The 20,123-nt window shown below is 49.1% G+C and overlaps 11 protein-coding genes across 11 annotated transcripts; 3 read left to right on the forward strand and 8 right to left on the reverse strand.

The window, feature by feature from the left end:
* Positions 1-58: 58 nt before the first annotated feature.
* On the forward strand, positions 59-1,752 carry PENARI_c004G07276 (uncharacterized protein; the record flags this gene model as incomplete). Its single annotated transcript, XM_022629232.1, has 5 exons — positions 59-276; positions 333-875; positions 932-995; positions 1,045-1,391; positions 1,443-1,752. The coding sequence occupies 5 exons, from the start codon at positions 59-61 to the stop codon at positions 1,750-1,752; spliced, it is 1,482 nt and encodes a 493-aa protein (XP_022491148.1).
* A 77-nt stretch (positions 1,753-1,829) lies between these two features.
* On the reverse strand, positions 1,830-2,441 carry PENARI_c004G11335 (putative cell surface protein; the record flags this gene model as incomplete). The annotated part of the gene is made up of 1 exon (XM_022629448.1): positions 1,830-2,441. One exon carries the CDS (start codon positions 2,439-2,441, stop codon positions 1,830-1,832), a length of 612 nt encoding a protein of 203 aa, XP_022491175.1.
* Positions 2,442-3,059: 618 nt separating this feature from the next.
* On the reverse strand, positions 3,060-3,921 carry PENARI_c004G12181 (class I SAM-dependent DNA methyltransferase; the record flags this gene model as incomplete). The annotated part of the gene is made up of 3 exons (XM_022629497.1): positions 3,060-3,551; positions 3,621-3,807; positions 3,878-3,921. 3 exons carry the CDS (start codon positions 3,919-3,921, stop codon positions 3,060-3,062), a joined length of 723 nt encoding a protein of 240 aa, XP_022490954.1.
* An 821-nt stretch (positions 3,922-4,742) lies between these two features.
* PENARI_c004G00496 (proteasome regulatory particle lid subunit RPN9) lies at positions 4,743-6,014 on the forward strand (the record flags this gene model as incomplete). The annotated part of the gene is made up of 3 exons (XM_022628885.1): positions 4,743-5,007; positions 5,087-5,322; positions 5,373-6,014. The coding sequence occupies 3 exons, from the start codon at positions 4,743-4,745 to the stop codon at positions 6,012-6,014; spliced, it is 1,143 nt and encodes a 380-aa protein (XP_022490909.1).
* Positions 6,015-6,232: 218 nt separating this feature from the next.
* Positions 6,233-8,408, reverse strand: PENARI_c004G01311 (GPI-anchored transamidase subunit GAA1; the record flags this gene model as incomplete). Its single annotated transcript, XM_022628933.1, has 6 exons — positions 6,233-6,239; positions 6,444-6,823; positions 6,885-7,705; positions 7,756-7,994; positions 8,044-8,335; positions 8,396-8,408. The coding sequence occupies 6 exons, from the start codon at positions 8,406-8,408 to the stop codon at positions 6,233-6,235; spliced, it is 1,752 nt and encodes a 583-aa protein (XP_022490851.1).
* A 263-nt stretch (positions 8,409-8,671) lies between these two features.
* Positions 8,672-9,734, reverse strand: rbd2 (rhomboid protease family protein RBD2; the record flags this gene model as incomplete). The annotated part of the gene is made up of 6 exons (XM_022629224.1): positions 8,672-8,880; positions 8,928-9,049; positions 9,099-9,164; positions 9,215-9,296; positions 9,351-9,488; positions 9,542-9,734. 6 exons carry the CDS (start codon positions 9,732-9,734, stop codon positions 8,672-8,674), a joined length of 810 nt encoding a protein of 269 aa, XP_022490748.1.
* Positions 9,735-10,265: 531 nt separating this feature from the next.
* On the reverse strand, positions 10,266-11,196 carry PENARI_c004G01456 (dienelactone hydrolase family protein; the record flags this gene model as incomplete). The annotated part of the gene is made up of 4 exons (XM_022628939.1): positions 10,266-10,468; positions 10,521-10,638; positions 10,712-11,040; positions 11,109-11,196. The coding sequence occupies 4 exons, from the start codon at positions 11,194-11,196 to the stop codon at positions 10,266-10,268; spliced, it is 738 nt and encodes a 245-aa protein (XP_022490631.1).
* A 611-nt stretch (positions 11,197-11,807) lies between these two features.
* On the reverse strand, positions 11,808-12,633 carry PENARI_c004G09502 (SDR family NAD(P)-dependent oxidoreductase; the record flags this gene model as incomplete). Its single annotated transcript, XM_022629347.1, has 2 exons — positions 11,808-11,997; positions 12,065-12,633. 2 exons carry the CDS (start codon positions 12,631-12,633, stop codon positions 11,808-11,810), a joined length of 759 nt encoding a protein of 252 aa, XP_022491183.1.
* A 984-nt stretch (positions 12,634-13,617) lies between these two features.
* On the reverse strand, positions 13,618-14,034 carry PENARI_c004G04621 (uncharacterized protein; the record flags this gene model as incomplete). Its single annotated transcript, XM_022629093.1, has 1 exon — positions 13,618-14,034. The coding sequence occupies one exon, from the start codon at positions 14,032-14,034 to the stop codon at positions 13,618-13,620; it is 417 nt and encodes a 138-aa protein (XP_022491272.1).
* Positions 14,035-14,476: 442 nt separating this feature from the next.
* PENARI_c004G11609 (Ytp1 family protein) lies at positions 14,477-16,401 on the reverse strand (the record flags this gene model as incomplete). Its single annotated transcript, XM_022629466.1, has 4 exons — positions 14,477-14,650; positions 14,709-15,077; positions 15,135-16,084; positions 16,140-16,401. The coding sequence occupies 4 exons, from the start codon at positions 16,399-16,401 to the stop codon at positions 14,477-14,479; spliced, it is 1,755 nt and encodes a 584-aa protein (XP_022491114.1).
* A 2,984-nt stretch (positions 16,402-19,385) lies between these two features.
* Positions 19,386-19,993, forward strand: PENARI_c004G05912 (40S ribosomal protein uS14; the record flags this gene model as incomplete). The annotated part of the gene is made up of 5 exons (XM_022629166.1): positions 19,386-19,423; positions 19,499-19,522; positions 19,633-19,675; positions 19,754-19,810; positions 19,985-19,993. The coding sequence occupies 5 exons, from the start codon at positions 19,386-19,388 to the stop codon at positions 19,991-19,993; spliced, it is 171 nt and encodes a 56-aa protein (XP_022491167.1).
* Between the last annotated feature and the right edge of the window lie 130 nt (positions 19,994-20,123).

The following is a 20,123-nucleotide window of genomic DNA, read 5'->3' on the forward strand; positions in this document are numbered from 1 at the left end:
CAATTGACTTAGTGTGAACTATCCATCATTGTGCGAAACATTTATCGCCTTCACCATCATGACTGTCCCTCACAATAACTTACGATTCACCTCGAATCACCTCACCAATATCAATGGCTCACAGGGTATCGTCCCAGAAAAATCGGCCCCATCAGGAATCTCAGTCTTGGTCATCGGCGCCGGCGTGGCTGGCCTTATGGCCAGCCTAGAGTGCTGGCGCAAAGGACACGAGGTCCGAGTCATTGAGAAAAGCGCCACGCGAATACTATCAGGCAAGTCAAATGCAACGTCCGGTTGCAAACCCTATCATCTAACAAAAATCCAGGAGACAGCTTCACAATCGGACCAACTGCCATCCGTGCCGTTCAACAATGGCCAGACATGGCAGAGGAGAACGAGAGAATAGCCGACAGCCCATGGATTTCATGGCACAAAATCAACGGTGAAAGAATTTCAGGCCCCGAACCTCTCAGGTTTAACCCTACTGTAAACAGCAGCGGTCAAGTTGAAGCTCCACATCGGGTATACAGGCATAGCCGTCCTGCTTTCCATAAAATGTTATCGGATCAAGCCGAAAGGATTGGAATCATTGTGGAATACGGCAAGAGAGTTACCGGATACTACGAGGTAGACGACAAAGCGGGTGTTACTTTGGAAAATGGAGAGAGGATTGAATCTGACATGGTTATTGCTGCTGATGGAATCGGAAGCAAATCATCTACGGTGACCATGGGTCGAGAGCTTAGAGCTCGTTCTTCTGGTTGGGCGATGTATAGAGCTGCGTTTCCTGTTGAACTGGCAATGGTAGATCCTCTGGTTCGAGAGAGATTCCAGCTGCTGGAGGATGGGACATCCGTGATGGAGTTGTGGATGGGGTAAGAGCGCGATCCTTCTACTGAGCCATACTCGGAACTGTACTGACAATATCCAGAAATGGACAGCACGTCGTATTCGGACGGAGTGAGGAAACCATGACATGGGCAATGACCTATGCAGTAAGCTAAGCCAAATCACTCGAATAAATCACTACTAAGCCACTCGCAGGACGACAGAGACGAAACGGAGTCATGGTCAAAACTCACAGACCCAAAAACCGTTCTCAAAATGACAGCTACTATCCCAGGATGGCCCGAAGTCGCAGACCGAGTGATCAAGCGCACTCCCCTTGACCGTCTTCACGATTTCAAACTGATGTGGCGAGAGCCACAGCCCTGTTGGGCCTCGCCTAACGGGCGTGTCGTACAGATAGGTGATGCAGCGCATACTTTCCTTCCATCTTCTGGTAGTGGTGCTACGCAGGGAATAGAAGACGCGGTTTCAATTGCTGCATGCTTGGGTCTTGCTGGGAAGGATAATGTTCCCTGGGCTTCGAAGGTTCATAATAAATTACGGTTAGTAACAAACTACCTATCATTCAAGGCCTGGTCTAACATTATGTTTAGATTCGAGCGTGTTGTATGCCTCCAGAAACTGGGCATCGTCAACCAAGAGTCCCGGTACCGATCCGTCAATTCCAAAAATGTATCACAATCGAAGTCTAAGGGTTTATTGGCCACTTGGATCTGGAGACATGACCCGGAACGCTACGCAGTCGAAAACTACGAGAAAGTGCTCGCGCATTTGGTGGAGGGTGTCCCATTTGCTAATACCAACATCCCACCCGGTCATGTCTACAAACCATGGACTATTGATGATCTGCTGGGCGCCAAGGAACGAGGCGAGGAGATCGAACTTGATGGAAATTGGGATTGAAGTTCGGACTTGGTTGTATTAGTTGGTACTGTACATTGCATCCATTCAAAGTGTGCAAAGTGTATAAACAATTATAATTACAAAGCCATAGCTCCAACCATGGCACCCATAAGAGCCACAACTCCAAGCACATTGGACGCAGGCATGGCAGCAGCATTACCCGTAGGAGTGCTACTAGCCGCCGCAGAAGTAGAGTTCGCAGCCGAGCTAGGCGAAGCAGTAGTAGTCATCGAAGCAGCACTCGAGCTAGACGGCGCAGCAGTAATGCTAGGAGTCTGCGAACCAGAAGCAGAAGCAGTCGTAGAACCAGAAGAGGAGTCGGACACCTCAGCCTGAGAAGCAGTAGAAGTTGTCGCCGCAGTCACAGTAGCAGAAGTTGTAGCCGCAATGGTAGTGGTAGAAGCAGCCTGCTTTCCATTGGGACCCCAGCCCTCAATATAGTCAGGAGTGACTGTAGCAGTGCCCTTGTATCCTCCACAACCGGGTTTATCGGTCTTGGGGGGCGCGCGGCCGCCGCCGCAGTCGAGGAACGAGCAGATTTCGCCGGTGTCTGGGACGTACCAGAGGTAACTGGCGTAGTAGTCGATTACTATTTCCGAGGATACACAGCCTTCCAGGTCTGTGCGGGCTGTTGCGAGGTTGGCGAGGCTCGTTAGGCCAAGGAGGAAGGGGAGAGTGAAGGACTTCATTTTGGGAGATTGTGAGAGTGACTGGTGGGTTTAACGAGTGACGGCCAGTCAAGTTATTAACGAGAGACGAAGAAAAGAAGGGGTTGCTAAATCTGGCAGGGAAACAGGGAACGCCATGGCTTTTGTAGGGTCCCTTGATTTTAGTCTAAAACATAACGCCACCGGCTTCGGATTTTTCTTGGGGAGATTAGTCTTGGCTAGACGCGATATTTAGTCAAGAAGAGCCTCAGGGTTTGTTTATGGTTTATTAGCTCATTTTTAGTGGTTTTAGCAGGTTTAGTGTGTTGCATGTAGTTAGTCCGCAGTTCTTTGCCCCTGGAAAAAGCGCCGATGTTCCGATAGGGCTAAGAATAGCCCCTTTTTTCTTCTCCTTTTATTTGCTCGACCTGTTTACTTTTTAACTTGTCTCGGTTCTGATTCTTTATTGAAGAGAATAGTTTATCCTTTTACTTGACCAACTTATAATGTGAGCAAATGTGGTGGTATCTATAAAATCTGTCATGGATCGACAGCCGAAATCGGTACTTCTAAATGGATACATACTCTCGCACATTAAGATTTCCTGATTTCATACTGCTCTACGGAGTGGTAGCATCTAGTCAAATACATACATATCCATCAAACCTGCTGAGCGCGAGCAATGAAAACAGTCTTCTCAATAGCCTTCCCATCGTGAACAAACTTGAGAGGCTTTGGAACGACCTTGTAATCAAACCCACGCAGCCCAGCCTCTTCAAAGATTCTCTGCATATCCGTGCGCGAAAAACCATGGGTACTAATAGTCCCCTTGGCTCCGCCAAACCCATGAGGTCCATGATCCTGCACAACAAGATCAATAACCAGAAAGACACCCCCCGTCTTGATCCAACTCGCCAGCCGCTGAACACCTAGTCCAGGGTTTTCAAAGTGATGCAGCGCCATGCTAACGGCAACAATATCGAACTTGGGCAAATCCGCTAAACTCTCCTCGACAACGGGGGCGAGTAAATCTCCTGTGCGGCCGACTATCTTCTCGTTGAGATGAGCGGCTTGGGCATTCTTCTCATATTCCACAATCATACTTGGGGATGTGTCCATCCCCGTTATGTGGGTGAGGAATGGAGCTAGAGCCTAGGGTTTGGTTTGTCAGGTTCTGTTCACTCCAGGGCTGCTGAGGACGGTGATGATGAATGAACTTACAAGTGAGACTGCACCAGTTCCACAGGCATAATCGAGCATGGTAATTCCCTTTCCTTCCTTATTTTCAGCTTTGCCGGCCTCGGTGTCGATCCATTTGTCACTGAGCCACATGCGGTGCAGTAGGAGTTGCTCAGCAAGGGTTCGCAGACCTTCGGCGAAACGTTCCTGGTATATTGGGGCCAAGTTGCTAGAAGAAAAATTAAACAGTGTAAGTTTCGCTTGGTCTGGTTGGTTTGCGAATAGGAGCTGGCATTTACTCGAAGTATTTGTGCATCACATCCTCCTGAAATGTATCCGTCATGGTGGCGCAGGGTTGGAAATTCCGTGTGAAGTGTGAAATCTGAAGAACAACCTATGAGTGTTTGAAAGGATGATTGATTGAGAACAGAAAAGTAGTCCTGTTGAATGTCTACTTTTATATGTGGCTCGGCGACATACTCGGATACTTTTTGGTCCTAACGGACCGCCAGGCAAATTGTCGAGCGGACTAAACTATAGTGTGTCCTGACCCAAGCTAGGAGTCGTATTTGACAAATTAATCATGCAATATCGCCCGAGCTTGTCAGATTCAGCGGGGTTTCGTACCTTGTAAAGTTGGATGCAGTAAGTTATGTGAGTCACTTACAAACGTGTGTTTGCTTATTGAGAACAATTAGGGCAACCTTGAAAGGTTCCAACCCAGTACTTAGTCTAAGCTAGATCAGCTTTACTTCTGGAGTACTTGTCGCTTGGCAATCCCTTACATGAGACAGACAGCTTTAACTGAAGTCTTATACTTGTGCAGCGATATATATTGTTGCTAGAGGGTAATCGGGACTGCAAATAACCAATGTGGTATTTCTATTAGCTCAAAAAACACACTATATAAGTACCCGAAAAACGAAAACAAGTATATAAAAGAAAGAAAATTATGATTTATAGACAGACGTGAAGTCGAAGGCCGTCGAAGCCAAGTAGGCGGTGAGTGAGCTCTCCAAACTGCCCAAGTGAGGACATCATATCAGCTCTCCAGCATCAACACCTCAATTTCCGCATCCCCCGATTTCCTCCCCGGCTTTACCGCGAGCTTCAATCCATCAACTTCTATCCTTGAATTTACGACGAACATCCCAGCTCTCCGCCATGGAGTCTAAGATCCCCGATTTCCTGGCCGAGCAGCAAGCACAAGGCAGCCCGGAGACGCAACCCTACTTCCTCACCTTTGAAGACCTGTGGGAGCGCAAGCTATGGCACCAGCTTACTGACTCATTGGTCGAGTTCTTCCGCATGCCAGAGAGTGCCCCTCAGCGGTTAGCCATCTTTAAGACCTTCGTGCTCAGCTTCGCCGACCGGATCAACCAGCTCAAGTTTGTGTCCCTGGGATTGATGGCAGCGACAGAATGCGCAGGTCAGTTCTTTTCAGTCTAGCTTGGAAGCTGGGATATCAATGAACTACTTCGATCGTGTTGATACTGACCATTCTCCAGATGACCAAGAACGACTGGGTTTCCTCACATCCCTCGCCAGCAAGGTGGACACAGCCGACACACAGGATGCATACGTCTATGCGCTCGCCGATGTGGCCAATGTCAAGTTGTCGTTGAAGGACCTGGAAGGAGCACAGAAGGACCTGGCAACCTGCCAGCGGGTGCTGGACACTTTCGACTCGGTCGAGACCGTCGTGCACGCCTCATTCTACAAAGTGAACGCGGACTACTACAATGTACCTGAAACCACCGTTCCATCACCAACACGAAGCTAACCCTCCTTTAGGCCAAGCAAGAATTCGCCTCCTTCTACAAAAACGCCCTTCTCTACCTTGCCTGCATAGACATGGAAGAACTCCCCGAGCCAGAGCGCGCATCACGCGCCTACCACCTCAGCGTAGCAGCCCTGGTCTCCGACACAATCTACAACTTCGGCGAGCTACTCCTGCACCCAATCCTGGACTCCCTGACCGAGACCCCTCATAACTGGCTCCGCGAGCTCCTCTTCGCCTTCAACCGAGGCGACCTGACAGCCTACGACGTGCTAGCCGGCAACATCAGTAAGAACAAGTTGCTGGAATCGCACCGCGTATTCCTGTACCAAAAAATCTCTCTGTCCGCACTAACGGAGATGGTCTTCCGTCGTCCGCCGCACGACCGCTCGCTCTCCTTCCAGGCTATTGCGTCCGAGACGAAGGTTCAGCCCGATGAGATTGAGCACCTGGTCATGAAGGCTCTGTCGCTTGGTTTGCTGCGTGGATCGATTGATCAGGTTGCTGGTGTTGCGCAGATCCATTGGGTTCAGCCTAAGGTTTTGGATATGAAGCAGATTGATGGTATGCGAAACCGTCTTAAGGACTGGGATGCTGGTGTTAATCAGCTTGGTCACTGGATTGAGGGTGTTGGAAAGGATGTCTGGGCTGCATAGACTCTTTGCTTTGTGCGGATCATTACTATTATAATGAATACAATGGTGTGGTCTATGGAGTCTTATTCTGTACTTGACGATTGTTAGAACAATTGGATGCAACCATACTAAAACAGCATCGAATGACCGAGTACATTTGGCTATAGTATCATTGACTATACTAGGTTTCCAGGGTTCGTACATGTAGTCAATTGAAAGAAGAACAATTGATATTACATTTAATATCTAATACGGACAATAATCACAACCATGGCGAAAGCCATCCAAAGCATCATGCCCAAGTCCACATACATAAGTAGTAAGTAGACCCAATGAATCAAAAATCAAAACATCGACGACCCCAAATGCACACAACCAATCAACCAAGCAGGCCACCAAACACACCAAACAACAACTTGAGTCCACATCCCCCAAACATCCCATCCAAACGCAGCCTGCGTAAGAACAGTCTCAACGTCAACACCGGCATACCAACAAACACCGACCAGAACCGTCGGCGGGGAAAGCAGATTAAGGACCACCAACCCGAGCGCCGAAGTAATGCAACGGAAAGGCGCGGAGCCCTGGATGCGGGAGATGAAGGTGAGCGGGGCACAGAGGAGACCGATCATGAAGGAGAGGGAGAAGTTTAGGGTTGCAAGGGTTGAGAGGGAGAGGCCTAGGAGGAGGAGGGAAAAGGATTTTATGAGGTGGTATTGTTGGGGGATGATTGGGGATTTGAGGGCTAGGGGTGTTGAGAGGAGGGAGGAGAGGAGGAGCGGGAGGGTTATGTCTACTATCATGAAGATGTAGGTTGTTGTTTTAAAGTACTAAATGGTTGTTAGTGGTTGGTCTTGCTTTTATATGAAAGCTGGGTTGGGGAGAACTCACCTGGTGGAAGATGTTGTTGAAGATCCAGAGGGGAGCAAGACCGAGTAAATGTAGACCAACGACGAGCGAGAGAGGAAGAGCCAGTTTGCGTTCTGCAACGGCATTGGACTTGGCCTTCTCGTCGGATGGCTTCTTGGTCTCGGTCTTGGGCTTGGTCTCTGGGTAGTAACCAGTGCGCATCCACAAGGCAATAGCCATGATAGTGAAGTTACCAGCGATGAGCATGGCACTCGGGAGATAAGTTCCAATGCTAACAAAGCGCTGGGACTGCATGAGCAAGTAGAAAAAGAAACTCTGGTGCAGATGTTCCAGCAAGTTGTTCAGACTGCGACAGAGACTCTCGATTGTGCGGCCCAGAGCCATTTCGTCTTCCCAGCCTTCACCCTTAGGTTGTAGAGTAATAGCATCGATGTGGTATGGCATGAAGCTACTGTGCGCGCCAGTGGCATATCCGAGACCCTGCTTGGTCATGCCACGGAACATAGTCTGCAGGCGATGCTCGTAGCTGTCATCGTGGGTCCACATCTCTTGTAGGTTGGCTCCGATACCCATCTGCCCGCCTGCAATGGCGACGGCGGTGTTGAATAGATCGAGGTTGGGTAATTGGCCGTTGACACCGTCGTAGACGATATGAAGGGACTTGAAACGGTGCTCGAATGGGTATTCGATTACCAGAGCTCCTTGTAACGCTCCACTCTTCAAAGGAAGCGGTTGCACTGATGCTGGATGCATATCATGGTAGGCATCGATCCAAGCCTGAGTTCCGCTCTTACTGTCGGGAGTGATCAGGAAAATGATATCCTTGGACCATAATGACCATCCTGAGAGCTGTCAGCATTTGTATCTCGACGTGCATATACACAGAACCCACTCTTGAAATATCTCGCCAGAGTCAAGGCCAGAGTAACACCATTTAGATTCAGCTCGTCGTCAGCCGTCTTCCATGCTGCAACCAAAACAATGGCCTCTGTGGCATCACCACGCGGCGCATGGATAATAGCATAGGCATTCTCTCCTTGATGCGTGATACCAGCAGAAGTATACTCGTACTTCTGAGTAGCCACCTTGAGCCCAGCAGCTTGCAAGATAGACAGGACCTTGTCCGAGACCCTATACAGCATCAGCGAATTGTCCAGCTCTCCTGATCTAATCAACCTACGCCGCGGTCACTTCCGCCTCATCCTTTTGTCCGCCCCGTTCTTGTCCTTCATTCAACAATCCTTCTAGTTCCCGTTTATATCCACGGAAGATATTCTGCTCGCTACCGGTGAAATAGGCATGGACCTGGCCTGGTAGAAGCGCATTCTCGGAGATGTAGGTGTTTCGGGAGTACTCGTTCAGAGGCAGGAGAAGTAGCCATACTACGCCGACGACGATACAAAGGAAGGAGAGGAGATTTGGCAGGCGAACAAAGAGGAGGTGAGGATTATTCCGCAGATTGCGGATTGCGGCTGGCCTGGTGTTAGCTGTCTGCCGTGGAGGACAGGTGGTATCCTAGCTGCAGGACTCACATTTCAACGCCATTGGCTTCTGATCATCGGGAGATATCTGTGCCGCGAAGGCGAACCCGATCAATAAAGCAAATCGATTGTTTGAGAGTACAGGCCACCGAGCGGAGATCGAGACCTGGAGCTCCGGTGTTTATCGCGGAGAAGGGGAATTTACGACGGACGATAGAAACCAACTGCGCAGTTATGGACTATGCACACGCTATGCTATCATCCAAATGCCCCCAATTCTGCAAATAAAAAGACTATGGTGAAAAAATATACAAAGAATTAAAAGAATCAAGCTCCAAGGCGTTGCGATGAGCCCAGGTAGCTCAGGGGTGTTTGCTCGCCGGCTGGGTTGGTGGTAGGGAGGACTCCGTAGCGACCATAGGTCTTTTGGTCAACGGAGACATAGTGAGGCAGACGTCCAAGGAGGTTCAACTTGCCCTCAATCCAGCGGAGGATCTTCTCGGGGGGAACGAAGACCTTGAGGTATCCCAGGCCGACTGGAGCCGTTAGTGATGGTGATGGAATGACCAGGGAAGAAACTCACGTAGGTAGCCGACAAGAATTGCACAGAGATGACCGAGGAAGCTCACATTGGACACCAGGATCGACACAACGATACAGGCGAACAGAGGCGACGTCCAGGTGGGGATTTTGTAAGGGCCGAGACTGGGTATTGTTAGTGGCGGCTTTGCGATTCCTGCTCGAATGATCGTACCTGAAGTTGGGGTGAGACTTGTAAGTCTTGATGGCCTCGGAGCCCAAGAGCAGGAAAACCCAGATACTGGATATCATTAGCCTCCCAAATATTAGTATGAAACAACAGAAGCATACCTTGCGCCGACCACAGAGGTATTCCTGTGAAGCATAACCTTCTCAATCAAGATATAAAGACCAGCGGGAACAGTCGAAAGAGCTAAACCGCAATATTAGCACATTGACCTCATGATCACGTCCCCGAGGCACTCACGTCCAACAAACAAAGCAATCGCAGTCAGGGTGCCATGCTCAGCCTCGAAGCGCTCCAACAACGGGGCAACAGCCAAAGCATTAACCAGGGCATGGAAGAAGCCGGTATGGATGAAAGGGTAGGTATTAAGCCGGTACACTACGGTCAGTCAGCATGCATTCAATGCGCCCCCAACCTAGGATCGAACATACTAGTCCCCAGACCAATTTCCTCTGGAATCAAAGCGCCCCATTGCACAACACTCCACATCGTTTGCAACTCGAGCACCCAGAAGGCCAGGATGATCAGCAACACTAGTCGGGTGAACAGCGGTAGACGGACGAGATAGGTTCGTACCCGACCCGGATTGAAGGGTAGCGGGGGCAAAGCGGTAGGAGTCACCATGTTTCCTAAAGACTGTAATTGAAAGGGATATAGTCTATCCGGCACCCCAAAACAGACGATCGGGTTGGGTAGAAGCGGACTGGAGAGTTGGCGCGATTGGGGCGAAGCGATCGCGGTCGGTAAATATGAGAGGGTAAAGGTTCACGATTCGACTGCTAATTCAAACAATGACTGTAAGATGTGTTGCTTGTTAGATTTTTGTTCCCCTCGCACGTTGCACGCTAGAGGCTGACTTCCGGAGATCCCAGGGATAACTCACGAAGCGCATGCGATCTCTAATATTGGGAGTCGACGAAAATGAAAGGAGACAGAGTCGGACCGAGATAGAATAAAATCCTGGGTTTGGCAGCCTAAGAAAGACTGGCGAGAACGAGGTCGACCTTGCCGGGCTAATTTGAGTGACTTGTTCTTCGGACGCGTGCATCGGTCACGTGCTGATCTACACTACATCTACCGGGGACTTCATGCACCTTCGACGATTCTTCGTACTGTATGGAGTATGATATTGGAAGTATGCTATATGTTCTCTCTTTACAGGTACTGGTTGAACCAAATAACAGCCTGTCCAAAGGCCTGCTCCTTAGCCCACTTCTGCTTGGGGTCGCTCAGATCAGCGCGCACAGCGAAGCCGTGGCTCACGCCGCTGAACAGGTTGATCTGCCAAGGCTGCCCAGCCTTGATGAGGGTCTCCTCAGACTCGTGGCGGAGCTGGGTGGTGAAGATCTGATCGACCTCTGTTTGGATAGATTAGTTGATGGTTCTTCGGGTATTTAACAAGCAACATACCAGCAGCAGCAATGGAGAAGGGGCCCTTGATAGCGCCGAGCTCCTCGTGGGTCACGAAAGAGGGGTGGGCAGAGAAACCAACGTCGATCTGGTTGGGCTTCAGGTAGCGGCAGACGTACTAACAGCGATATTAGCATTCGGCCACATCACAATGCTTGGAAATTGGGTCTCCGGATCTCGGCTACACATACCTTACCGCCGAAGCAGTAACCAACAGCGGCGACCTTCTTCACACCCAGAGTCTCACGGACGTACTTGATAGTCGACTCCACAACAGGGTCCACGGCACTGGGCTGGTGCTTGGGCAGCCAGCTGGGGAAGTCGACCTTGCCGGAGTCCATGTCGGCAACGCTGATCTTGTCACCCTGGAAAAGATCCGGGATCACAGTGAGGTAGCCATTATTGGCGAACTCGTCAGCGAGGAGCTGGGAGTTGCTGAAGATACCGAAGATATCGGTTAGAAAGACAATGGCCTTCTCGGGGGTCTTGTTGTCCTTGGGGTAGACGACGTAGGTGTCGACTGGGCATGGTTAGTGACGGTTCCTGAAATGACCGATATCAAGTAGATGTATTGGATTGCTATCTTACCGCCGTCGATGTTCTTGGTCTCGCCGACGGGAGTACCCTCGTGCTTGAAGCCAGACGCGCAGCAGGTGCTAGGGGGATTGGAGGCCATTTTGAAGTATGTATAAGACTAAGAGAATGTTCGGAAAATAACGTAGGACAGCCCCTCCTATAAAAGCTTAGCCGTCTCATGCCGTCGCATCCATGTTCTCCAATCAACCTCTGTCCGAATCTCCACTTGCCCATTACCCCTCGTGGTAATGTTAATTACTAATGAATAACTGCCGTTTGTACTCTGTGTACTATCTACTAATCAGGAATCTGGAGATTTTAGGTGTTAGATATATATGCTACTTATTCTTTATAACTATGAACTAAAAACTAATAGCATGCACCTGATTGCCGTACTCAGACTTGGATATGCTGTTATTGCCGTTCGGTAGTAGACACGGAGTTAAGCTCTAACTCCGCATTCACTCGGACTTTTGACGTCGAGCATAGAATTGATCTGTGCTACGTGATCGCGGATAGTAGATGAAACAAAAACTGGATAACGATATAGCAAGACAAGCAACCAAAAAGAAACCAAAAAGAAACGTCCCCGGGAAGGCTCGAACTTCCAACCTCCTGATTAACAGTCAGACGCGCTAACCAATTGCGCCACGGAGACGAACTTGTTGCCACGAAGGCCTCGCCTTAAATCCCATTTCACTGCATTCACCTTCAAGCATTCGCACCTCCATCAACACCCCAAGTCGCACCCGTAACATATCCAGCCTCATCACTCAAAAGAAAAGCAACGACATTCGCAATCTCAGATGCACATCCAAGTCGACCGAGCGGCACCGCCGGAGCAGTACCCTCAGCACCACTCTCCTCATTCGCACGAAGCATAGGAGTATCAATAGGACCACTAAAGTCAACCAAACCAAACTAGATCAGCTCTAATTCAAAATGAAATCCAACCGGGCTAGACTTACGGCATGACACTGTTCACACGGATACCCCGTCTACCACCCTCAATGGCAGCACTCTTAACCATACCAATCACAGCATGCTTGCTGGCACTATACACCGAGCCCTTAGCGAATCCCCGCTCAGAGAACATACTCGCTGCATGAACAATGCTCCCTGGCTCCTGCAGCATACCCGGTTTGAGTGCTTCGCTAAGGAAATTGAAAAGACCTTTCACGTTGACGTCCATGATAAAGTCATACTCCTTCTCGTCGATCTCCCAGATTTCTTGGTGGCCTAGCTTGTGGCCTGCCGTTCCGGCGAAGTTCGCAATGCCGTCGATTTTACCAAATGTGCTCTTTGTGGATTGTAGGAATGTCGATACAGCTGATCGCTTTGTGATGTCGACTGTGTGGGTGATCACCCTGGTTTGCTGCTCTTCGTTGAGATCAAGGAGGAGGTTTGAAAGTCCGTCTTGGTTTGTATCACATATGCTCAGGCGTGCACCCCGGTTGAGCAACATTTTTGCTGTGGCTAGGCCCATTCCCGATGCGCCTCCAGTGATGATGATGACTTTGCCTGTAATGGACGACATGTTCGTAGTGTGGAATTGATACTAAGTGAGAACAAATATTGAAAGCATCTCTCCTGCTCTTATATATTCTACTAAACTTTGACATAATTTGGTTCACGCAGATTGATACCCCAACGCGAACCATATGATTCGCGGAGAGTGCCAAGCCCATGCAAGTTGATGACAGCGGAGCCAAGGCATCTGCGCTAGAGCCAATCCGCTTACATACAGTGGTGTAACATTAGTATTTGACCTCCAGTACTTGGGGCCAGGACCCACTTTTTTAATACTGCCAGCAGAAACCTCCAAAATTGAATTCAATTTAATAGCTAGTATGCCACCCATTATACTTAACGACATCAGCTACCCTGTGAGGCATTGTCTCCGATAGATGCTTAAATAGATCAATATCTAAACTTTCCCATGCTTCCTGCGTAGCTTCTAGAAGCAATTCTAGCGTAGATACGTTATTAGGAAGCTGCACAAGCTCAGGATGACGCTTAAGAATTTCGGCTTTGAGTAGCGCCCAGATGTTCTCAATTGGGTTTAAATCAGGCGAATAAGGTGGCCATTCCATGATATCGCATTGAAGCTCACTTAAAGCATCCCGTACGATATATGCCGTGTGAATAGGCGCGTTATCTTGCTGAAAAATAGCATTAGAATCAATGCTATTAAGTAGCGTAGGTAAGACACGCCGATAAAGCTCTTCATCGTACGTGAAGAAACGCCACCTCTTCGAGATAAGGGATCTCCGAATAGTGGAATAAGGCCTAATCGACGCGGAAGACCGGAAAAAGCAGCCCAAAACATCTGCTTAATTTGCTTCCCTCGCGCTAGAACCATTTGAACCTGATGGCCCTCTTTCGAATGCTGAAATAGCTGATCCTTCGGACGCGTAAAAGTCTATTCTTGACGCTGGCCAATACCACGTTCAACCGTACATTCGTCAGACCAATAGACGCGGGCCTAATCCTCCGACGTAAAATGCTGATATTGAAGGGCCTAGCGTAGACGTTTCTCAGCGTGTGTAGGCGTTAAGGTCGGCCGCTGCGTTTTCCTCCATTTTCGAAGGCCCATTTCGTGGGTTAGACGCCAAATTGACATACGGTGGACCTTAAAATCAACCTCTCCGAGTAGATCCTTGATCAAAATTGAAGGCTTTTTTTGTATAGTATCGTAGATATAGTCACGATCCTCTTCAGTAAGCTTCCTCGGTTGGCCTGAGCGTGGAAGACTTTGCTGTTTTTGACGCTTTGCCTCTTGGGTAAGGGTGTATTGAATAGTTGAGCGTGGAATGTCGGGAAAGCGCTGCTTCTTAATAGTTGTAGCACCCCAGCCATTTGTAGCATGTAATTCGCAGATCTTAGCCCGGGTAAGGCAGTCAAGCTCTGGACCTTTTTTTCCGCGTATTGGAGGCATTATTATAGAGAGAAATAGTGAGAAACGCGTAAAAATTATAGTGTATATACTAGTGCGTTGAAAACGCGAGTGTTGACGTACTAATAAAGTAGGCGGTCCTTAAAAAGCGGTCAGGGTCCCGAAGTACCGGAGGTCAAATACTAATGTTACACCACTGTAACTTTATTGTATCCACGGTATAACAGTTTTGAGATTCATAGACATGACATTGCATTATTTCTAACATCTCTACCACATATGTAGGCAAGAAGCCCCCATTATTACCACATTAGACCATCAAACATATCACATCGAACATCATGTCCTTGAACAGATGCCAGGACATTTTCGGGGGACAGGAGACAAATATGTCAAACTATACGCAAGGACTCCAATATATCTCGAACAAAAGAACAAAACCTCAGTGTAATAGGGGTATCAAAGGGAAACCAGTGCAGGCTATTCACGGGAAGCGGAAGGTAGGCTGTGGGCGCTGGGTACGCTTCACGGCCCAGGCCTTGAGGGCAACGCATAGGATCTCGTAGGCCATGATAAAGGCGCTGAAGCCTAGGCCGACGGTGAAGGTGAACATCGCGTCGATCTTGTAATACTCCATTGCTTCGATCACATTGCGAGTCTGGAGCGGTTAGTATTGGTATTCTTGTAAGACGAGAGTGATGGGTTTGTGCACTTACGCTCATCATGAAAATGAGGCCTCCCGATATCAGACAGAAGGAGGTGATGATTTCTGTCGGGGGTCGAGCTGGGAGGTATGAGGTTGGTGGCTTGAGGAACAGTAGGACGTAGGTCATGCCGCGGGCCAGCGCGAAGCCAATTAGCATGTTGCCCCATTGCTTGTGCACCATTGTCGAGGTCATGCTAGTTTGATGGTGCGAGCCCATCATCATGCCTAGTAGCATGATGATTAGAGCTGGCATCGGGTTCAGGGAGACGCGCTGGGACCTCGGTAGTTGCCAGGCTTCGTCTGATGAGCCGAGGGGGGTTTGAAGGATGGTACCGTTGAGCCAGTCGCGAATGCGAGTTGACTCGAAAAGCATACCAAGCTAGGTTTGTTAGCCATTGATCTCTATATAGAGAGGAAGTACGTGTATGGAACTTACCAGACCACCGCCGAAGAACAGCACGGAGATCGAGACGTGCTCGAGATCAGTAGCAGACCATTCACGACCTGCATTGGATAGGTGCTCCAGGAAGACATTGGTCACTCCATAGAGGAAAATGACAAAAGACTCCGTCGCCTCGGCAGTAGGAACCTTGGCCTTCCAGGCACCAACAATAGACGCCGAGGGCTTCTTGTTCCAGGCCCAGCCCAGATCTGCCCAGCAGCCGACATAGCGTCCGAGAGTGAGAACACCGTACCAGAAGAAAATGCCACCCTTGATCCAGTGGGCCAGTCCGTTGAAAATCTCACGGTCTCTCATGATACCACCGTATGTCACAGCGCCGGTTGCTATAGCGACAAACCCGAAGGGAAGAATGATCCGATCAATGACATTATACACGGCCCTCAAGCCACAGAGAGCGCGACTGGACATCATATTAGGCATATATTCAGCGAGGAAACGGCCAACATTGGTCTTTTGGAACCAGCCGCGTGAGCCGGAGACCTTGGCAGGCAACTCCTCGGGCTTCTCAAAGCCGTCATACTCAGGGGACCATCCGGAAGATGGCGATCCAGGGCCACGGATGGAAGGTGAGTTGCTGTCAGTTCCCTGGCCGCTGTCGCGAGACCAGCGGTACTCGTGCACAGCACCATTGGGGTAAATGTGTTCATGCTCATCAGTCGACACAGGCAAGAAACCAGCGCGTTCATACTTGGGCGTGGTTGACTGGCCGCGACCAGCATATGCGAAGATCAAAGCCAGGGCAACCTGAACTGTAATCACCGATGTGATGATCCAGCCAATCTTGTGGTGTGCATTGTTTTCGTACAGGTCCGGTGTCTGGTCGTTATAGATAATTCCAAATAAGAGACCGAACGCGTTGAACACCAAGAAAAGGAGTTGCGATGGAAGGGCCAGGCGTGAGCGCGCAATACTGAGCATGACACCTATTGACAAGAAATCAGTCTCATCCTCTTTGTCCAGGTTTCGCGAGCTACTTACCGACTGGAAGAACAAAGCACCAGCCCAAAACCATCAGGGTAATGTGAGCTATAATCGAGCTGGAGTGCTTCCCATACGCGAAATAGCTCATCGGACCATCAGGGGTAGCATGCGCCGCAGTAGTAGTAGGCTGTGGTACCGCAGTGCTGGCACCCATATCCATTCCCATGTCCATTGATTCATCATCGCCATGAGGAAGCGCGGTCGCAAGCGATGCGAAGACAATTGCCGCCAAGGCGACTCGAGTAGCTATATGACGCATCGAGAATATGAAATATGAAGATGCGAACGGGTTCGCGTCACTGTTATGTGCAGAAATGCAAGTTCAGAGATGTAGAGCTCCAACCAGAGGGTCGAAGCTCTATCGAATCGTGACGTAACGATGCTGCCAAACACGGTAACAAGGCCGGAGATTATGCTTATGTTTTATAGTCCTCCACGATATGACGGACTACTTGATGTCACGCACCTACCTTGTTAGTGGGTTGTGGTGAAGATGATGGTGAAGCTGTAGGGCTGAGGGAAGTATACCGCGACTGGGTCCGGGAGGGAATGCAACATATAAGAGTAGAGATTTGCAGGGCGGGGCTTATACAGAATTAATAAAGCGATGCAGAACCAGGTAAATAGTTTAAAAAAAATTAATTAAAAAAAATGCTGATTTCCAATGCTTCGGCATTAAAAGGTGCGTGGAAAAAACGCACCAAGGACCCCTCCGAGGCCGAATCCTATGATCTCCGGTATTTCCGTTAATCTTATTCTAATCTTTTTGCATAGAAGTACATAAACAGCAGCGTAGCCAAGGCATTATAGCTAATATATCTAGATATTCATCTTCTGCCTCGACTTTACAAACATGACCGTAAGGTGAGGGCGAATGCACAGGGCTGTACGGAGTAGACTAGAGGTCTTGGCAATATAATTACTAAAATTTTTAGCTCGGGAGTCTCGGGTGTCTGTTTTGGACACTGACTTCATATTGATTGTATGACTGCGTCCACTGGAATTTGCGCACTCTGCCAAGTATGTACAATTAACTTCTACTTGCATCGGATTGTGACGTAGTCGATCGCTGCCGTATTGGGACCTGGATTCACCGCTGATCTCTGGTCTCTTTGAAGAACTTGTTTTCCACTGTACTGTACTCCGTAGACTACTTTCGTGGATCTGCGTGGATATCCGCTTAGTTCATGCGCCTTCAAGCCTTCTAGCCCTACTGCGATCCCAGCAATTTATGACATTTCACATGTAAGTAACAAAAATGTAGGCTGAGATCAATTCCCCCAATCAGCGACAAGATGATCCTTGAGTAAATCAAACTTCCCTGTCAGCTGCTCCTTTCATATCCCTGTCTCGGCCCTCGCTTTCAGCTCTCCGAGCCGCACTTTTGAGTTGGCCCCATTCTGGTGGGTACAGTATGGAAGTAGTCTCTACGGATATATGATATAATATCTCGGAAGTTGTACGGACCTACGGGAGAACGGCATGCTGGACAGGAACCCGGCATCTCTCTAACGTACTTTTGAGGTAATTACCCAAGTAGGAGTCCGCTCGTAAACTCATGAACCTGGCACGATGATGTTATCCCCGAGCTCCGCCCTTGCGTAAAGTTTACCTACACACACTAAGATTATCATTAACAATCAATTCCACTGCTGATAAATCTCTCGTGAATATGTACTGTATGCATCGCATCATGTGGCCCCAATCACCAGCTTGCATGTACCGCGAAATACCAATAGCCTCACTCCCAAGCGCGCCTCATGGCCTGTGCAACGTACAAAGTGCGACGTGCAACACAGTTACTGCACTCCAGATTCCACCTCCCAGCCAAGCCGATTTTTCCCTGAAGAGTTCTCTCACCCAGTCGAGGCCAAGCCCGAATCCGCGGATCTTGGCGGTCGGCATCCGCGGGCATCCGGCTCTAGACCTGAAAGGCTGGTATATCCACGCACTGGATCTGCGACTAATTAGCACGGAACGCTAAGTCCGATGTGTTTCCGAATGCCTCGTGTTTTTGAGCTGTCATATGACTCACTCTTATTCATGGTCATGGCTACATCTGAGGCCCGAGTGGCTGGCGACGGCGTACTCGACTGGTCTATTCGGGTGCACTGTACACTTGCGCTGCACGCTGTACAGTGCTATAGATCATACGGTGTGACCTACAGCCACTTGCATGCCATGCATTGTCATCCATTTTGTATGTCCCAATGGCTTCGCGGGCAGTAAGCACATGTATGGGGCTAGCCTATGTATACTTACTGTGTGCTAGGCCAGAGGTTATCCGATATTCCAACCCGAGATCAAAACCTACTTACTGTAGTACCAGTTAGAGATGTCAAATTTCACACTGATAGGGATTCAAATCTCCGATTCATTTAACATCAAACGATCGACATTCTCACAGACTCGAAGGGTATCACCATGAAGAGTATAGCTTCGGAAGCCCGGCACTACAACTTCCGCATTTCGGGTCTGATCGAGCCGTTCGCCAGGGGTAATTGGCGCCCAATGCATCGTGCGAACGTTTGGGATCAACACGGGTGCATTTCGGAACGGTTATGAATGCTACTATGTGCATAAATATTGATCACTTAAAGGGATGGCATGTTTACCCCGGATATTACTAGGGTTTGACTAGACTTGGATTACGTACCTGTACGGACAGGTGCTATAACAAAGCTGAGATAATTGCATGTCAGAAACGGTTCATCCATGTTCCTATTGCGTTTCAACATAGGACCCGGTGTGGCTTGAACAATGTAAGATGATATTGCCGACTGAGTTTTCCTTCCAGTCAACTGAACACAGCAATGCAATTATACCAGACATTGAACTGGTTCTGTACTCCTGTTATTCTTTCTCCAAATGTTAATCTCAATGAGTTGTGGACCTTGCATTCCAAGGTGTGGTCCTTCAAAGCAGTGGAGTGAGCAGTACAGTCTGTCTTGTATTCCCGGATCACATTTAAAAGCCTAGGATGGCTCAAATAATGCAGTAAAAATAATGCCAAACGAGGTCGAAATAAGAAAATCAACTGCGAAGTATACAAATTGTGGCCTGAGGCATCAGGCTTACATGATCACCCCATAAGCGAGTCCGGGTGGCCCGTGCCCTCCCCGTTCGGGAAGCACACAACGCAAAATTGAACCTAAGCCTTCGACTCTTCAACACCCAGCGCCGCCGACTCTCGTCTCGTCAACAACCCCGTCAACTCCCAGGTCCCGCCTTCAAAACCTCAAGATGACTCACGAGAGCGTTTGGTACAGCCGCCCCCGCAAGTAAGTCAACCTTCAAGCGCACACAGGCATACCCAATCTCGAAAAAAAAGATCAAGCTGACTGGTTCCCCGATAGGTACGGCAAGGGCTCCCGCGAATGGTGTGTTCACCCTATAAACCCCGAGAATGGAAGCAGACGACTTCGAGAATGAATGGAGGAAGCGATCAACAATAAGGAATGGGATTTGCTAACTTGTGTCCGATGAACAGCCGTGTCTGCTCCCACCGCGCCGGTCTCATCCGCAAGTACGGTGTATGGAAACCTCTTTCCCGGCATTCATTATGAATGTGTGATTTGGCATTGGATCCAAGTGGCTAACATGGATTACAGATGAACATCTGCCGTCAGTGCTTCCGTGAGAAGTCCACGGACATCGGTTTCAACAAGGTTTGTTCACCCTTCGCTCGACAGTTATCCCAATTCGAAAACACATCGCGCATCGTACACATCCACGACATGAGAATTCAACAATGGAACTCGCACAATATCACCATCCACCACCAACACATGTCCACACAAATACACATACAGGACCCCAAACTAACAATTCAACCTTCACAGTACCGCTAAGCGAACAAAAAAAACCATGTCCATTTCTGACTCCCTCCTCTCGAACCGTTCACATCCACGAAATCCATCTACGTGCCCGGCTCGACTACGGTAGCGTCCAGTGGAGGAATGTTTCAGACGAGCTCAAAAA

Source organism: Penicillium arizonense, assembly GCF_001773325.1.
Source record: "Penicillium arizonense strain CBS 141311 chromosome Unknown PENARI_contig004, whole genome shotgun sequence".
NCBI lineage: Eukaryota > Fungi > Ascomycota > Eurotiomycetes > Eurotiales > Aspergillaceae > Penicillium > Penicillium arizonense.